The sequence below is a fragment of the Echeneis naucrates genome, chromosome 12, assembly GCF_900963305.1.
Source record: "Echeneis naucrates chromosome 12, fEcheNa1.1, whole genome shotgun sequence".
Classification (NCBI taxonomy): domain Eukaryota; kingdom Metazoa; phylum Chordata; class Actinopteri; order Carangiformes; family Echeneidae; genus Echeneis; species Echeneis naucrates.
The window spans coordinates 9,458,850-9,476,820 of record NC_042522.1 but is presented as its reverse complement, the minus strand read 5'-3'; the positions used below and the strand labels follow the sequence as shown (position 1 = coordinate 9,476,820).

General features: G+C 39.8%; 1 protein-coding gene across 1 annotated transcript in view; it reads right to left on the bottom strand.

Moving 5' to 3' along the window:
- Nucleotides 1-15,903, bottom strand: part of arrdc1b (arrestin domain containing 1b) — a 29,132-nt gene extending 13,229 nt beyond the window's left edge. The window contains exons 1-2 of the mRNA XM_029516203.1: nt 15,718-15,903; nt 361-471 (exon numbers count right to left, since the gene is read on the bottom strand). Of these exons, the coding sequence (XP_029372063.1) occupies nt 361-471; nt 15,718-15,835 (229 nt within the window). The 5' untranslated portion in view covers nt 15,836-15,903. The remainder of the gene's footprint in view (nt 1-360; nt 472-15,717) is intronic.
- Between the last annotated feature and the right edge of the window lie 2,068 nt (nt 15,904-17,971).

Sequence of the window (17,971 nt, the reverse complement as noted above, 5' to 3'; positions counted from 1 at the left end):
TCTGACATTTCAGATGCCTCAGATGAAAGAGATTAATTGTTTTGTTTGTTTTATGGGCAGAATAAGAGCAGACTATCTGCAAACTCACATGCTGCCAGTATGGGGTTTGTCCGTGTTTTGCATTTTTTTCCTTGACTGGCAACCATTGGATTCCAGTCACCGTGGTGCAGACATGATGAGTTGATGAAAGTTTCTTGTTTTAACTACATGCATAAACAACTACAAGGGAACTAGGAAGTGTTCATGCTACTGAAAACATGTGGCCTGCTCAATGATCAGACTCAATGTGCAACCAGAACACAGAACAGTGACCAATAGAAACACTCATGATAAAAATCATGAGGATTTTACTGCCATCACCTTTATCAGCAACAGACAGTGTGCTGTTGAAGTACTGCTCCTCAAGAGTCCAGGAGGTGTCATTCATTTTGTTGGAAATCCCACATGAGCCCTGACAGTTCACCTTGATTGCTGCAAGAAGAGAAGAGAAAAAAAGTATCAACACAGTGTCCAAAACTTAGCATCTTTGCTGATATATCATTGTTTACTATTTAACTATTCACACATGTGGTACTAGAGATGCTTTCAGTCATAATAAATTCATCATTTTTTTCATCTGTTTTTGTTTAAGTCATATCATGAAGCGTGGCATACATCTACAGCTGTAACATACATCTGTTACAGCTGCAAAGGGTGGATCGATGTCATAATAAACCATATGGATTAAGAATGGGATGTTAGTTAAGTTCATATACACGTCAAGGCAGATGGGTGAATACTTTTGGCAATACAGTGTATATGTAAACAGAGCAGCTGGGTCTAAGCAGTTTGGGAACCCTAGTGTGAAAAATGCAAACCAGCAGCACGATACACACTGATTAGCATAAGAATGCCTCACAAAGAGAGATCTTTCACTAAATCATTATGGGCCTCTCCTGCTGAAATGGGCCTTCTGCTGTAGTGGTAAACAGAACAGATCATGACTGGTGGTTTGATTACTGGCTTCTCCAATGCACATGGTGAAAAGATAACTAAGATACTGAAGCAACAAAACAAACCCCAACCTGCCACAGTATTCAGTCAACTGATTCTGAACCTGAGTGTTTAAAGGCTGTTTAAAGGGTTAGGGTTAGGGTTACAGGCATATTGTAATCTAAATTGCATTTAGATTCAATAAATTGAGAAAGCATCAAAGCACTGAGTCCAAAAAGAAATGCAAAATGTAGTTAGATACTGTGCCTACAAGTCATTAGGATTCATTTGTTTATCACCGTTAGGAGTTCATTCTGTCACAATAAATGTCAAGAAAATGCTGCCCAATGATGTGATAAAGACAATATGACATTGTACCGTCTTCCCAGTGAAATTAATATTAAAAGACCAGTGGCTAAAGCTTATTTTAGTCCGAATTAGATCATTTTAGTGCAAACTTGAATATTTAGGCTACAATCTGTTGGCCATGTGTCACTCAACAGTCAGCCAACCAGGAGGGAAGCTCCGATCTTACTGAAGATCTGAAGAGAAGTGTAAGAGAGGGGATGTGAAACTATCAAAGATTATTTTTAAAACTTAGATAACACAACTAAGTACGCATTCATACATAGAAATAAAAACATAAAAATCAATGGGGGTTTTCCCTGTTTGTGGTTGCCCTTCACAGTTAAAGCCATGAGAAGTCAGTTGGCTTCTAATGTGAAGTAACTGCATTTTCTTTTCTTTGTCACTTAAGATAAGGTTCACATATGAGCAAGTAAAGACACCATCATGTTCTGTTCTCCTGTGCCTGGTTCAAAGAGAAATTATGTTATCATCCTCTTACTCTTGATTCAAACATCAGCCAGATCATTTTCACATCACATAAAGGTCCTGTGTGTTCACACTGCTGCTGCCTGTGTCCTGTGACAGAAATCATCAGTCCACCTGCAAGTGAGCAACAGAATCAGCACTACAGTGTGAACACAGCCAACTCTCCATGAGAAAATGAAAATTCTCTGATAATAATATGTGCACGTGCACCCACCCACCCCCACATACACACACAAACACACACACACCATAACTGTGTCAGAAGCCAGCAGATTAAACACAAAGATGCCCTAGCCAGTATTACCTCAATGCTCTGATAAGCAGACAGACAGACTGATGGTGTTGTAGTGGTCGTAATATGGGATCTGAATTCTTACTTTGAGTAGAAACACGCAAAACTTCTTTTTTTTTTTTTTTCATAATCTAAAAATGAATAAAATAAATGTTTTAACCGTATCATCAGCTATGAAACATCACCACAATCATAGACATTTAAAACATGAACAATATTTAATTCGGTCAAACAAGAAAAAACAGGAGTTGGAACAAATTCTGTGCCTGACTGTAATGATAAGGGATATAAATAAACTGCATTAAAGGTACAATTAATAAATCAGTATGTGAAGAAACCTACAGCAGCAGGGCTAGATATGCTGCTGAATTTAGAAGCCTTCAAGCAATGGTAAAGGAAGCCCAAGACAGGAAAAAGATGAAGCATGCTGAGCTTGTGGAAGAGGCAGAGCAATGGGTGGTGAGCAGGGTGGGAGCCAATTGAGGTGAGGTCCCCCTACGCAAGGCCATTAAGCTGGTCAAAGAGGGAGAGGAAGTTGCATGAGTCGGGGAGAGTCAAGGTAGGGTAGCGCCATCTGGACACAAATTTGGGCTTGATTTACACCAGCCGGGTTGCCAGGTGAGGCTGCCTAATGTTGAAAGACCCGAAACACTCGATGACCCCAAGTCACATTACTGATGACGTGTCTTGATGCGTCAACTTGATGTATATTATAAATACCTTTTCTTTTGGTTCAGTTGAGAACCGTATTTTTCGCACAATAAGGCGCACTTAAAATCCTTATAATCCCGTGCGCCTTATGTGTGAATTCTTGTTGTGCTTACTGACCTTGAACCAATTTTGTGTACTCAAAAATCTGTCAAAATGTTTTAGTGATGTGCAATCAGATCATGATCATGACTTTGGATGTATTTGTTCAGGAACCAAGTACCATGATATTCACACAAAGCTTCCATAGTAATCCATCTGTTAATTGTCTGTAAAATCAAAGAATGTCATTGTGCTGGATAATTTTTGTGTTATTTTAGTTTGGGGGAACGTGGCGGACAGACTGACATACCCATTCCTTGAGCCAGTCGGGTAGCATAGCTAAAAATCGGCTATTTGTACCTTGAATATTAAAATACTTTAACACATTGATGAAACCTTCCTTTTATTTCAACAAAGGCCTCATGCAAACAGATATTAATGATAAGCCCTTGTCTAAAAAAATGTCTACCAGTTGCTGTTATATTACAAAACCCTGCGTGTGAGTTTTTACACGGTGGCAGAGACCTGAATTAGTTGCACCCCCCCCCCCCCCCCCCCCCCAAAAAAAAAACAAAAAAAACAAAAAAAAAACACAAACATACTGTGATGTAAAAAAAAAATCCTGTTTGGACTATTTCACCAATCACAGCTCACACCCACGCAGGATTCTGTGATTCCGTGCTGGCATCCCAGGCCACACACAGGCAGACACACACACACACACACATACAAAGTGGCAGATGGCTGTGCTATCCACACCGGCAGGACTGCTGGCACCGTTTTGGGGAAAAGGGAGGGACATCTATTGCTGGTAAAAACAAAAAGTATAATCGATGGCTCACAAAAGAGAACGGTGTGCTTCAGCCAGTCGCTTCTATTCATTTGGTCATTAATTAAACTCTGCAATCTGCTCCTTCAGCCATCTGCCTCATTGATGGAGGAGAATAATACCACCACACTCAACATTTACACATCCTGTGAGCCTTCTGGATGCATTTCACTTCACAGACACAAAAACAGAGGTGCAAAAGTATGCTACAGGGAGGTAATCTGTATGGGGGTAATCTGTTCATATCCCAGCAGCAGCAGAAGAGCCACAGCAACACAGCTGAATAGTGAGCAGTTGCACGATAACAGACAGGCTGCTTTGTGGCTGAGGAATGAGTTAGCCTCTCCATAGCCACATGGCTAGATGGACCATGAGTGGTGACTGTGTGTCTGGTGACAACTTCATCCAAATAGAAAGAAAGTGTGTCTTCACATCTCACCACAAACACACCAAGTCCAAAAAGCTCCAACCTTAGCCTTGAGTTTGGAGATATTAGCTAATGCTCCATATCTAGTCCATCGGTTTTTTTAACCACCTTATTGTGTAAAACCCAGGATGACATCTGTCATGTTGATCAACAAGTAAGGACTGAAACCTGTAAGACTGTAACCATGTTCAAACATCAGTTTGGAAGATCAGGTAATCTGACACCCCACCTTAGTTTAAGGAAGTAAGATAACATGCAAAAACTAACAATACAACTACTGGCTGTGTACTGTTTTAGTTCCAAAACAGAACCTGTAGTAATTATTACACATATTTTTCTGATGGAAGAAAATCATCAAGAACCTATAGAAATGTGTGTATAAAACCATCACAACCAACATATACATGTGAAGTTTCTTATTAAATCAAGGTCATTGTCTACTTTATACCACCATAGAGTGATGAAGTAGTGGTTTAGTCTGGTTTATTACATCCCACACACAACATGGAGACAAATGTCATTTAATTTTCTATGGTCCCACAAAGCCAAACAGATATCCACGTTGGGACAAGAGCCAGTCCAAGTATTACACGGGTGATTGGGCAAACTAACACTGCTATTTGTCTTTATTTAAAGACAATTTTTTTTCAATGAATTTGAGGCAAGGAAATTGGCACATCACTGGTCTACAATGCCTTATAGCAGTGGTTTTTCACAACCCACCCCAGTCAAGAAACTGAAATCCTGCAAAACGCAGGATGGACTTGGTTTAGTGTTTTCTCTTGCCATCGAAGTAGAAACAATGATGTCCCAGCACAAGAATTTATGCCAGAGGCCAGTTCTCTCAAGTCTTCCAACCACAGTTCTCTTCCAGTCTTCCAACCACAGCCTCTGGGAGGCCAGCTCTTGGTAGTGAGAGGGAAGCCAGCAGCAGAGCGTGCTCTGACTCAGCAGCTGTCTGGATTTGGTGCCAGTACACTGGAGTCTGTCCAGCTCCTTTCCAAGGTTCACTGAGAGTTTGTGTAGGTGGAAATAACCCAGTTGCTACTGCTCATTAGATTTTACAGATTTGACTGTGTGGGCCGAAAGATCAAGAAGAGGGGATGTAATTGATAGTATTTCTAGACCTTGCTGCCTAAACATGGACTCTGTGTTTTATTGTATCAAAGGGCTCTCTGATGTGGACAAGAACAAGATGACGGTGGGTCACCGAGGATGTGGCTGAGAGTCAAAGATGAGGTATGGATGAGTAAGTGGATCACTCAGGAGAGAGTGCAGATAATGATGTGTTTAATGCCATTAGAAAGAAAATCCTGCTTTGACTGCACTTGCCTGCCATACCTGACTGTGTTACAGCATTCTTCATTTTCAGCCTCATCCTTTAGTTTTGAGACAGGAATCATACATTATAATGTTTATAATTAATATTGAAACTCAAATTTCAGAACTGAACAAGAAACTAAAATGATTTTTTTCTTTGAGAAATATACTTTTCTTCTCTCTACAAAACATTTTTTCCCAAATTTTTCCCAGTTCCCAAATGTTGAATGTTTGGCTTATTTTTTGGTGTCAAATTATTTTTCTGACCCACAATTTCCTAAAGATTACGTTAAGATTACGCCAAAGCAGCAGTCACTAAAATTAAAAATATTAAATTTACTAGAGTGTGAGACAATAAAAAAATGCAACACAATAACAATAATCAATAAACTTAACTTAGTGTGTGTGTATATATATATATATATATACATACATACATACACACTGAGTGAGAATAATTACTTTAGCACAAATGGTTCACTTTTCCAGGATAAACTACAGATGTGCGTGGGATAAAACCACCCAGTGAGAGCTTGTTGTCTATTACATCAATACATGGGGAAAATGAGTCATCTTGGAGGTACAGAGGGAAGTCACACTGACAATGACAGCCCGTTATTTAAACCGATTACATTGGGTCTAATCTCAGCAGGTCTGAAACACAACAGAGCTTCAGTGAGTTTGTTAAAGGTCTGGACTCCCAAGAACAAAGCCCTCAGCTTCCCAGGCACAAAAGAGCAGAGAATAACACTGTCTGCAGGATTTTATTTGAGGTCACTGAATGACTTGAATTGATCATCATTCCTCACATGCAGAAAAAGGCTCCTCAAACGTTATTATACATTCCAGCATAATGAGGCATGGAAACTCTCAAAGCAGTATTTGTCTGATAAAAATGTATTGTTTTAAATGTTGTAATGCTACAAGCCACTAAATCGGGCCAAGATGAAACAGCTGAAAGAGAGGTTGCTCACCAAATAGATTTCTTATGGATTAGTTTCTGAAATAAAATGACAGTATGTCCCATTGACACAGCACTTCTTCCATTCCTGATCCTATCAGCACCACCTAAATCAGGGTTAAACGCACAGTTGAGGGTGCATTTCCCCAGCCAACCCATCCTTTGCTTACCTCATTCATTCTGGAAAGAGTGGCATCTCACAGATGAGTTCAAGTGTGCGTTCAGACAAATATTTCCAGTTCTTGCAAAAAGGTCAGAGCCTTCACTCTGCCCCTCAGGACTACATGTAATCCAATGCTACACTTAATACCGTCATTAAATCTTTAAGTGCTGCACACAATTAGTCCCTCTCACTTTTCCAACATGTCCTCTCGTCTCCTCTCTAATGCTTTAAGTAAGACATTTCAAACAGAGTCACCTGATCTTATGTTCTATCACTCCTGACTGTAAGGGAATCCCCTGAAGAGCAGAGCCTGACTTGTTCGTTCAGACACGTCCTGAGTAGCATCTCTGTCAGATCAGTAGCAGGCAGAAACACTGCACTGAGAGCTGCTTCAGAAACATTTAACCAACGTGTGCCTTCTTACCGTAGATCAAGCTCAGCAAGCCAACAATTTAAGGAGCTGCAAAGCTCACACTAGACCACTCCTCACATATTTCAAGAATCATGAAAATTATGCATCAAATTACCACAATCTGAATCACTTATGAGTAATGTCCACCACCTCTATCATTCATCAGTTTATGTTGTTTGCATGTATATGAGGGGAAACACATCTGCACGGACACATCTGCAACCCCCCCCCCCCCACACACACACACACACACACACACCCACCCACTCCTGCATACAGAATGTCTGCGTGAATTTGTAAGAGGTTTATTCCTGTAGAAAGATTGGCAGACATGTAATCTGTATGCCACACTCTCTCCCACATTACCCGTCATGCTTTGAAATTTCCATAATTCCTTGCATGAGGCTCATATCTAGACAGACATGACCAGGTGTGACATATAATGCTAATACATGCTTAGCTATTTAATAGCTAAATTATCAACTGGTTTATTGTCTATGAGGGACTTAATCCTTTCAGATCCGATAGTTTTTTCTTGTCATTTTTCTATAATGGTTTGCTCAAGAATTAAGACATGTAAATGCTACCTCTCTGCTAGCCTAGATCATTATGCTGGTATCTATGCCAGCAGAGACCTACATTTAAGTACTAGCCTACTCCCTCTTGACAATTGCTGGTGTCCTCTGTTGACCTGATCTCATTAGACTGGTTTCAGATGGTAAGGAGCTTGTTTCAGAACTTAAATCAAAATAGAAAATACTAACAACAATGAATTCATTGATGTTTGAGGCAAAGATACTGTACACTTTCAGCCCTCGTGTCTCACAATGACAGTCAAAGCCAAGATATCTGGTTGTTTTGAAGCCAAATTACCAAAGTTTAGTCAGAGCCAGCATTTCTCTTTTTAATCATATTCACTACAGTATCAAATGTTGGATCAGCTGGTTTCATAAACATTACTGCTTTGCCAACTAAATAATACAAGACAGAGTGTTTTTTTTTTTCTTTTCAGGTGAAGCAGGCTTTTAGAAAAAACATTTCGGGGCTGGAGACCTGAAACCCTTCAGTCTCATTTGTGCCAATGGTGGAAGAAAAAAAAAACCCAAGGAAGAGGAAACAAACATATATTCAGACAGTAAAGTACTGCAAATACATTCCCCAACACCTACGAACTCTGCAATGAGCACACATACAACCAAGAGACAATATCTTGTTTACATCAGCACGACTCAAGGACTTGAGATAAAATCAAGGCAGCTGCTGTGGGAATAAAGAAAATGTATCTAATGTCCTCAACTGAACACAATGCTAAAAGTGGCAAGCCACCAGTAACCTTTTCATAAACTGTGAAACTATAAGTACAAATGTATATATTATGATTATTCAATAAATGATACGGTTTCTGATTATTTTTCTGATTGGACCTTAACTTGAATTAACTAATCTTTTCAGCCTTAGATAAAATTGCAGTATGTAGTGCATTGTGGGTTAGGGATTTATTTGATGCAATAAAATGTAAATAGTTTCAGAGAAATTCACAACCAGCTAAGACTAGCTAGACTTCTTTGAGAAGATTCATCATAGCTTGTTTGCTAGAAACAGCTGCATAAAGATGTTGGAAGTGAGAAACCTTAGACTGAACACTACAGTAAGTTACACCCAAAACAATGGGAGGGGGGTAAAGGCGTGAAAGTTGGTGGTAACTACCTGAGTCACCTTCCACTTTGCTGTGTGGGTTCGAATTACCATGTCTTGTAACATTTCAATGATTTGAACATACCAGAACGGCCGCAAAGAAGTGTTTTCTCTCCCTGTTGACGTTTTCTACCTTTATCAGAGACAGCTGACATTTTGTTCCACTTTCACAGAAGAATGGTCTCCCATTTGCAATGTGCTTTTGCTCTTTTTCTCATTTTACAGTATGGGAATTGGGACATTGGGACAAAGAGGGGGTGTGGGGTGATCAGTGGTTTGTCTTTGCTTATCAGTGTGAATGAGACAGAATCCTCTTATGACAGACCCAAATAACCAGCCATGGGGTAGATAGAGTGTCGGTTATGGAGGTCAAAGTTATTATTAACATGACTAAATCTGAGCGGAGAGGGAGCATCTGGTGAAAAGGTTTCCAGCTGATAGTAACAATTCTATGGGCACAGAGCACAGAATAATGATGTACATGTGGATCGATGCCACCTACCCACACTGCAGGGCAGCAAAGAGAGTGAAGCCGCTCTGAGTCATTGTGATTAAGCTCCTCATTTCCATAGAAAAGTGATTTAAACTCTTATATTCTTAATCTTTCATTAAATCAGCCAGTCAAGTCATCTATAAGAGGTCTCAAAGGACAATTCACGAGGGGCAAAAAAAAACCTAACAATAAATTAGCAGTAATTTATCACAGATCAAACAGAAAGATTGACAATTAACAAAAGACTGAACTCCTATGTAATCTGTCTATTTTGTGTGCATTATTATTATACAGCAGTGGCAATAGAAACAGCAGCTTCAGCTGAAAATCAAGCGTTAGGAGCAGTTTTAGAAACGGTAGCAGTACAGTAAATTTATCTAAAACAGCCCCCCTTTCTTTGCTCAAATCACTTTAAATCACTTCAAGGCTGACAGAAGTATCTGGAGTCCTGAGTTGGTTGGTTTCAGTGCAGCTGCTCTGGCTTTCAGACTGATCACTTATCAGTGAGTTTCAGGGTAGTGATGTCATGATGTACTCATACCACTGAGGTCTAGACAGTCCCATAGAAAAACTCAGCCTGCAACAATGTGTTCATGAGCCAGATTGGAGACACTTATACACTGGGCTCATTGATTTATTTTGTATCAAATTCACCCTTGTTTTTTTCAGGATAAACACAGCGATTGCTTCAAAGAGATTACTATCTTCAAGCATCTGTGTTTCATATTGAGTATTTTAGAGAGAAATTTCAGTGCACTACATACAGACGGACAGACAGACAGACAAACTTTATCAATCTTTTTGGGAGGATCCCTCCAGGAACTTAAATACCAGCAGTGAGTGAACATCACAAGTGAAGAAAATAACACAAAAAATCCAAAATACAATTAAAATAAACAGGCAAGAATAACTTAGCCAAAACTGCACATTACCAGCTTCTGCCTGGAGAGTGTTAGGACAATAACCAAGGTCTTAAGTGACGTTGCTGAGTCATTTGGTATAATGCCTCTCAAACATTGTTTAACTGTCTTTCCATTAGAAATTGTGTCTGAAGCTCAGTTTGTGGCATCGTCGAGGTTGACGATTGCTGGAAAACAATGTGGAGTTTGGGTTGGACTGGAAGCAATGAACAGTACGGAGGGAACATCTACAGACATGATGCTCTGAACAGCACAAAAAAAGAGCTGGTAAAGAACAGCGGTAAAACTCAGGACATTTATGACGCATGACAAGGTTATCAGCTGCTGTTTTCTCAGACATTTGACCATTCAAACCTTACATCATAAAGGGATAAAGGGCAGCCATTTCTTTTCAATGGGATTTCTACAGACAATGTCAGAATGTAAGACCGTCCATGATATAATATCTATGGGTAATTATATTATTGACATTTGATTCCTGATGAGAGGAGAAAAAAAAACAAAAAAAACTAATCTTGTCTCATCTTAAGTTATTCTTGATAAATTCTTTGTTCCATGGACAAGTAAAGACAGAATAGAGCAAACATGGCTGGGAAGTCCACACCACAGCCAGGGAAGAGCACAAAGTTCTCATGACATTTAGGCTTAAACCAGCAATCACATTGTGGGTTAGCAATTTGCTGATTATGCACGAAAGCATCAAAAATCATAGAATTGCCATAAACTTCAAAAAAGTAACTTGAACGATGTGATTCACAAATGAAATGTCTCAAAGATAATACAAAGGTAAATGGTATGTTTGTGTGTGTGTGCCTGTGCTTGTGGCTAGCCTCTCACAGACCTGAGGAGATGTCTTGTGTTGTTTACATAAAGCTGTGGTTTGTATTACCACAGATGACGTTTGGGTTACATTGAATGCATGTTTTTTTTTTCTATATGATACAATAATACCCACTGCCGTTATCCAATACAATACAAGTGAACTACATGCTCAAGTGTCTCATTCACACTGTTTTGGAGTTGACTTACTTATACACTAAAAAGTACTAAAAAGATAAATGAGACTGCAAAGTTAGATCAAATTATTTCACAAATAGAGTTTCACTAGACATGACTTGAACTAATTTCCTGTTTCAGTTGTTCCTCTGAAACCTTCCTCCCTCACACTAGCACACAGTCACAGAGCTTTACATGTTATTTGAGTTAATGTTGTTGTTAATGTTGGAACCTGAAGTAAGGAGGTATGTCCCCAACATTCATACATGCTCAGACCAGATCAATGCAGCAACATCTCCTGTATCATTGTGTTAAGAGCCAGGAGGCTGACCAAGAAACAGGAGGAGGCATAACAGGACAGGCAGTCTGGTTATACCTTTTCCCTTGAATTTATAAGCCATCACCATTGACACAGAGGGATCCCCTACATCTGCGCAAGTCTGTTTTCTTTTTATGGCCCAAATCAGTAACATTTGCTTTTGTCGTTGCTGAAACAAAGCTAATATTAACAGTATGCTATATCCTGGTATTAAAATATTCTTTACTATTTATGATTAAAATTTTTCCAAGAGCCGAGAGCCAATGGATTCCTTTTGTGTAACTATAGTCGGATTCCCAGGAAACAATCCAGTGCTACTGTTTATACTTCTATCATAAAGTATCAGTCTCCATTTTACTGTTGACTCGTGATGTTGTAATACATGTATGGTGATGCAGGCATTTCCTGTTGTTTCCTAAAGCAAATCACCTGTGTTTTCTCTTGTAAATAGGCCAGAGGGAAGTAATGTCTTTGTAAATGAAATGAACACTAATAGCAATTACTCATTAAAGATGCATTGACAATGCATTTTTTGACAGTAAATTACTTTTGTACATGGCAATGAGCAATGAAACAATAAGCTGCAGAGCTGCAGGTGACAGGCTGCACACCTCCAATATGACTAACTTCCATTACTGGACGCTGTGAAAAACTACTTGCACAATGTGCACCATGCATGATGTGCTACTGAAACCAGCTTTTCCTGTGTAGCTTCCAAGTTGATCAATTACAGAACAAAAAGTTTAAGGACTTTAACTTTACACTTAAGCAAAAGTGTTACACTTAGGAGATGCTGGGAAGCAAAAGATGATGACAATTGCACTTTTGCCTTCCTCACATACAGGAGCTACTTTCTGTTTTACTATGCAACTGTAGCATTTTAACTGTGTAGTGCCCCACTTGGGCACTGCACAGTTAAAAAACATGTTATGTTATGTTAAAAAACATAATGTCTCAAGATATTGAAAAGAATTTCAACAGAGCTGTAGTCCATGTTCACATTATTTGTAAGTAATGTGTATGGGCGCTTTATTCTTGTGCTTTCATTCTAGCATTCATGGCTACTTATACAACTGACAGTCTGTAAGGAAGCTAATCAATGAAATGCTGTCTAATGGTCTCTATCATCAATAATAGAGTGAGGCTGAAAATTTGGCTCCTACCATGTTCAGTATCTCAGAAAGTCTGTATCTGTTTATTGATACCTTTCTGTATTTATTTCACAATAATACATGGTACCAGTACACAGTCAACTAACACGGCACTGTAAATACAACAACGATTCATGCAGATCATATGGTTCTACAATATATGTAATGGATAGTCTGTGGGTGGCATAGCAGCACTGACGCGCACACACACGCAAAAAAACACAGAAAACAAAACTCAACAGTCCATTTGGATACACTGCAGACAGTCCCATCCTGAATAGGATCCAGCTGCCCTTTGTTAAATATCTGAGGATGGATCCTGCTGTACAATTAACTGAAATAGAATACAAATTGAAAAATCAAATGTCGAGAAAAAGATAGCACATCACAAGATTGTTGTGAACTGAGATTCCCCTGCTGAAAATGATGTTCTCCAGAGGTAAAGGAACCTGCTTGTTCCATTACCAAAATTCACATCATCTTCTTTCAATTCAGTACAATAAATTCATTTAATTTCAGTGAAAACTAAATGCACAAATAATACCCACTGAAAAGGACCAGTGCATCCTCAATGACAAAGACATGGTTCAGGTTGAAAGCCTCAGAGGAATACCAGAAAACTATTACAGTATCTGAACAAAACAGTGGCTTCAATACATATCATTAATGTCCATGAATCAAATCCTACTGTGATATAAATAGCCATCCTGTCCTGGATTAACACTGTGAAGGTTTCTGTCACCACCACTGAATAACCAAGCAAACAGGTGAGCAGACTAGGGGAGCTGTAATGATTAACTTTTTGTCAAGCAGCTAATTTAAACACTACAATGCCCTCCCATGTGTTCACCTGTGTGAAAACCTGGTGTCCAGATTTCACGGCTCTCTTTGCTTGATCACACAGTCTGGATAGAAAAAACCTTCCATTAAACAGGGTTGTTTCAATTTCATTTATAGATTGGTTGCATATTATTTTTGGTTTAAAAAAAAAAAAAGAAAGACATAAACAAAAGGAAACTAAACAGACACTGAATTTGTCTTCTTCTTACCTGCACATTTTTTCAGCAGTGCTGTATTTAATTCCATCCATTCATCCATCCATCTTCATCCGCTTATATATTTAACTCATATATTTAACTATTTCATTTAATTTCATTTCATTAAGTAAATAAAAGAAATTGATTCAACAAAAGGCCTACTTTCACAACTCAGAACTAAAATGCCTGTTTTACAATGTTAAAGCCATAGCTTCTGTGTTATCACTCCTCCAGAAACAAAACAGGAAATTCTCACGCTTGAACAAACCAGCCACACACACTGCCTGATGCAGCATAATTTAAGTAATCTGAGTGATGGATGATAAGCAGTTACATAGGGGTATGTCACTGAACATTTAATGCAGCCTCTGCATTCACAATAGATAAATGGACACTCTGAAAGGCCCACACAGAGCCCAGGTCCCCTAAAACAGAGCACCTTCACAGAAACACTTCCCAACATAGTCTTTTAAGTACAAGTGATATTTAATATGCTTTAAGGGATAACATTGCAGTAACAATACACTATACATATGAGCAGGATCCTTTTATTTCACTCTGGTCTGTAAAAATATTATAGCATTGTAAACATGTAGTAGTTCATAAAAACTCAATTTGTTTTTCTGTTAAGGTGGGTTAACCTTACAATCGCTGTCTGATATAGTCAACTATACCAACAACTATACTAACTAACTGTCTATGCCTTAGATTAAGAACCTTAAACTTTCAGCCTTAGATTCAGAATTGAAAGCACTGTGGTTTTTCATGCTTGGGGGTGTGAAATCTGACATTGTACATAATCCAGGAAAAGAAACCCAACAGATACTGTTCAGGTCCTTGCAGCTGTTCCACACCCTCAGTCCCTTCAGGCTTTCTTCTTCTGACAGCATTAGTGGTTTAATTTTTGAATTTCCCTGATGGGAATCAATAAAGTATTATCTTATCACTTTCACCTGATGTGGTTCCAGTGCTAGCTGCATGCAGCAACCATCACCACAGAGGCTAATGTGGGAACAACTCCTAGTGTTAGGGACAGAGCAGCCACAGCCATGTGAGCTTACAGAGTAACGGAGCTCAACAGGAGCTCTGACCTCTGCTGTAGGCCATCTGCTTCAGGTCAGCCAGGACACTATGGTAAATTAATCTCACTATGTTAGCCAAACAGGTGGAGCTGTTGCAAAAACAACCACAGAAAAGCCTCATTTTTGAGAGAACCTTAATCTACTTAAATCACATCTAAATAAATGACAGAAAGTTGCTGCTCCTCCATCAGTGCTGTTCATTCCCTCCAGACAGTACTGTCGCCTTTGTATCAGTCACTTCCTGGTGAGGAAGCATGAGCTTTCAACACAATCACCTCCACAGCACAGCTCTTTGCAGCAGTCCTCTTTATTTACAGGCCCTGTCAATTAACATACCTCTGAGCCAGACTCCCCCAGAAAAAGTGCTTCATTTCAAGTTGATAGCAGCCCTCTATTATCAGAGAAGCCCACAAGGATCACCTTCATATAATGGATTCTTTGTGCACTTCCATAGCTGCTCTCCACTTTCTTTACCCACCATCATTAACTCTTTACAGTGTTTTTGTTTAGGACGTTGGCAGTAAAAGCTTTGGATTTCCGTCCACTGCGTAAAGCATGAGATGTCTTATCAAAAGAGCCACACAAGTGTCGTAAGCACCTGTTGTTCAGATTTTTTTTTTTTTTTTTTTTGGATGATTCACCAGCCAAAAAAGATCCGTAAACCATGTCTCTGCTCCTTCTAATACAATGCATGGAAGCAACACGTTGTGAGAAGCCGGATGTTTTGTCCAGGATGTGGGTTTCAAACAGCGTGACGGCCGATCAGCGCCAGCGGGCTGAGATGGCACAACCACCGAGGCGAGGGTGGAAACGCTCCGGGCACAGCGGCGCCCAAAGCCCGTGGCGTCCTCAGCGCATTTTCGGGCGGTGACGGTCACTGAACCAGCCGCCGAAAACCGCTGAAATAAGAAGGGGGGAAAAAAAAAACAAAGACAGTCCTCTATCCTTCCAGACGTCCGCCATCTCGGAAGAAAAGTTTATTTACATCCACCCTCCTCTGCGCGCTTCACCGACCCAAAGCAAAACAAGCCAGCAAAAAAAAATGTTTTTAAAGAAAAGCTTACCTTTATACTGTAGCGCGGTGCTGGTTCGTATCTTAACAGTCCCGCTTATAGACTCTCCCGGACCGTAAACCACCTTGTTGTTGGCGAAAGTGATGTCAAATTCTTGAAGCTTCCCCATGTTTCTGCTCCGCTCCGCCGCTCTGCGTCTCTGAAAAGTCGAGGAGGCAACGCCGCGCGCTCACCTGCTGCCGCGAGCCCCCTTGGAGACCGGTGACGTCACCCCTAGTCTAACCCATTGAGAGTAAACGGGAGGGAGAGCGGTCCCTGTGGGCAGGGAGTAAATCTCTTAGCGCATTTCAGCTGCAGAGCCACAACGGGTTCAGATTGCCAGATAGCTGGATGGATTAATCAATCGGCAGCAGTGCATCATCTAAAAACGACATGCTAAAAAAAGGTCAAATAGGTCATTAAAGAATTACATCGTTATCGTACGAAAAACCTCAATGTTTAACTGAGAAATGTAATTAGTCTCATAGATTCCTCATTCCTCAAAGGCATTTCCTGCATCCTGATGTGAGTTTAGTACCGACGGCTGGATTGAACTACTGGGATTAGGACAAAGAATGAAATGATTGGCCCCTCTAAACCCCTCAATCCTCCCACTGTCTGTACACTATGTGTAGTTTTTCTACGCTGCCTAGATGGTATTTTGATGACTCACAAAATCAGCAAGAATATCCCTCATTCAAGCACAAGGACCTTTCTAACAAAAGAGCTTCAAATACACTGAGTGTGACCTGTTGACTGACTGTACTGTAAGACCTTCAGGGCTCCTGGAGCTCCCACTCCCCAGAGTTGCTTTACAGTTTTCTTACCTGATCATTCAGCCTTGTTGGTGTCTAACTGTAGCAGTCCTACATTAGGTTTGTATTGACCCCAACGACAAGCACCTTACTTTCTGAAAGTGCAGGCAGGTAAAATATTTTTTATGACAAGCAATATAAAATTCTGTTGTTGTGGAAAACTGAATAAGGCTTGATTTATTACCATAATAATTATGCTGAAAAACAGGAACACATGTACATAGGCTGAACAAAAGGCCAGTCACAATTCCTGTTTGTCAGTGAGTACAGTTTTTCCATCTGCTATGGAAATTAAAATTGAGCATCAGAGCAGAGTAATCGAATAAGAAGATATAGCTAAAACTTAACAATTAAATGTTGCATCAGTGTTTTAATTTGCCTTCTTAGTGTATCATGGGACCAAAGTCTCCATCGACACCACACTGAATGGGAATAATTTACTGTCTGCATTATAAGCAGTCAAAACAAACTATAAAAACTGGAAGGATAGTGTGACTTGGCTTAAGGACGTCTCAGTACTTCACATGGCTCATGCACTTACCATTCCAGTGTGAACTTCCTGTATCTGAAAGTACTTCCTGTCTCGGAGATGTGAGGTTACAGCCATGGTGCAGAGAAGAGTATTTTATCGTTTTTTTCCCTATACATTTCATCACAGTGCTTCAACATGTCAAACACACAGAGACAGACAAGCAGACATTCTCTCTCTCTCTCTCTTACTGCTATCATCTCACTAGACTGTAAATATTCATGTTAAAATTTTGAGACAGATGTTTCCATGACAACAGACAAACACCATGGTTGCCAAGTTACTGCTTGTATCCATGGAAATCTGGTATGCTGTGGCATCAGATCTGGCCTGAAGAATCTTTCTTTTTCTGTTTACTCCTTTTGTGAAATGTCCTCTCAAACTGTTTGAATAATGAGTCATTTGACCACAGAGAGATGTCAGATGTCAGGAAATAACAGGATAAGACGTTAACCCCATATGTCAAGTATGCTGAGTATCAAGATGTGGTGAACCCATGCCAGTAAAATTACTTCACAGTCCTATTTATGTGTCCTGTCCTCACGCATCTCTTTTCCTTTAGTTGATATTTTAAAGTTTCAAACCACACTTGAATCACCTACTCTTCAAATACTGCAAAGTTGGCCCTTAAATGGCAAGCTGACCTTGTCAGGTGCCGTGTTATAATCAATTGCACACTTTTAGCTGTGGAGTCGTGGAGTGATCCAGTGAGATGAAAACTGTAGGAGTAGCTCCACCTTATGGACATTTGCCAGAAGCCATCTGATCTGTCAGTCCTGTCGTGAGTTTGCTTTTACATGCAATAATAAGGTTGAAATTCTATCTGGCTCATTGTGACAGACTCAAACAATGTGATGTTTCATTACAAAAACACTAAAATCAATTTACAGCACCACTGAAACTGATAGTGGTTCTTATATTG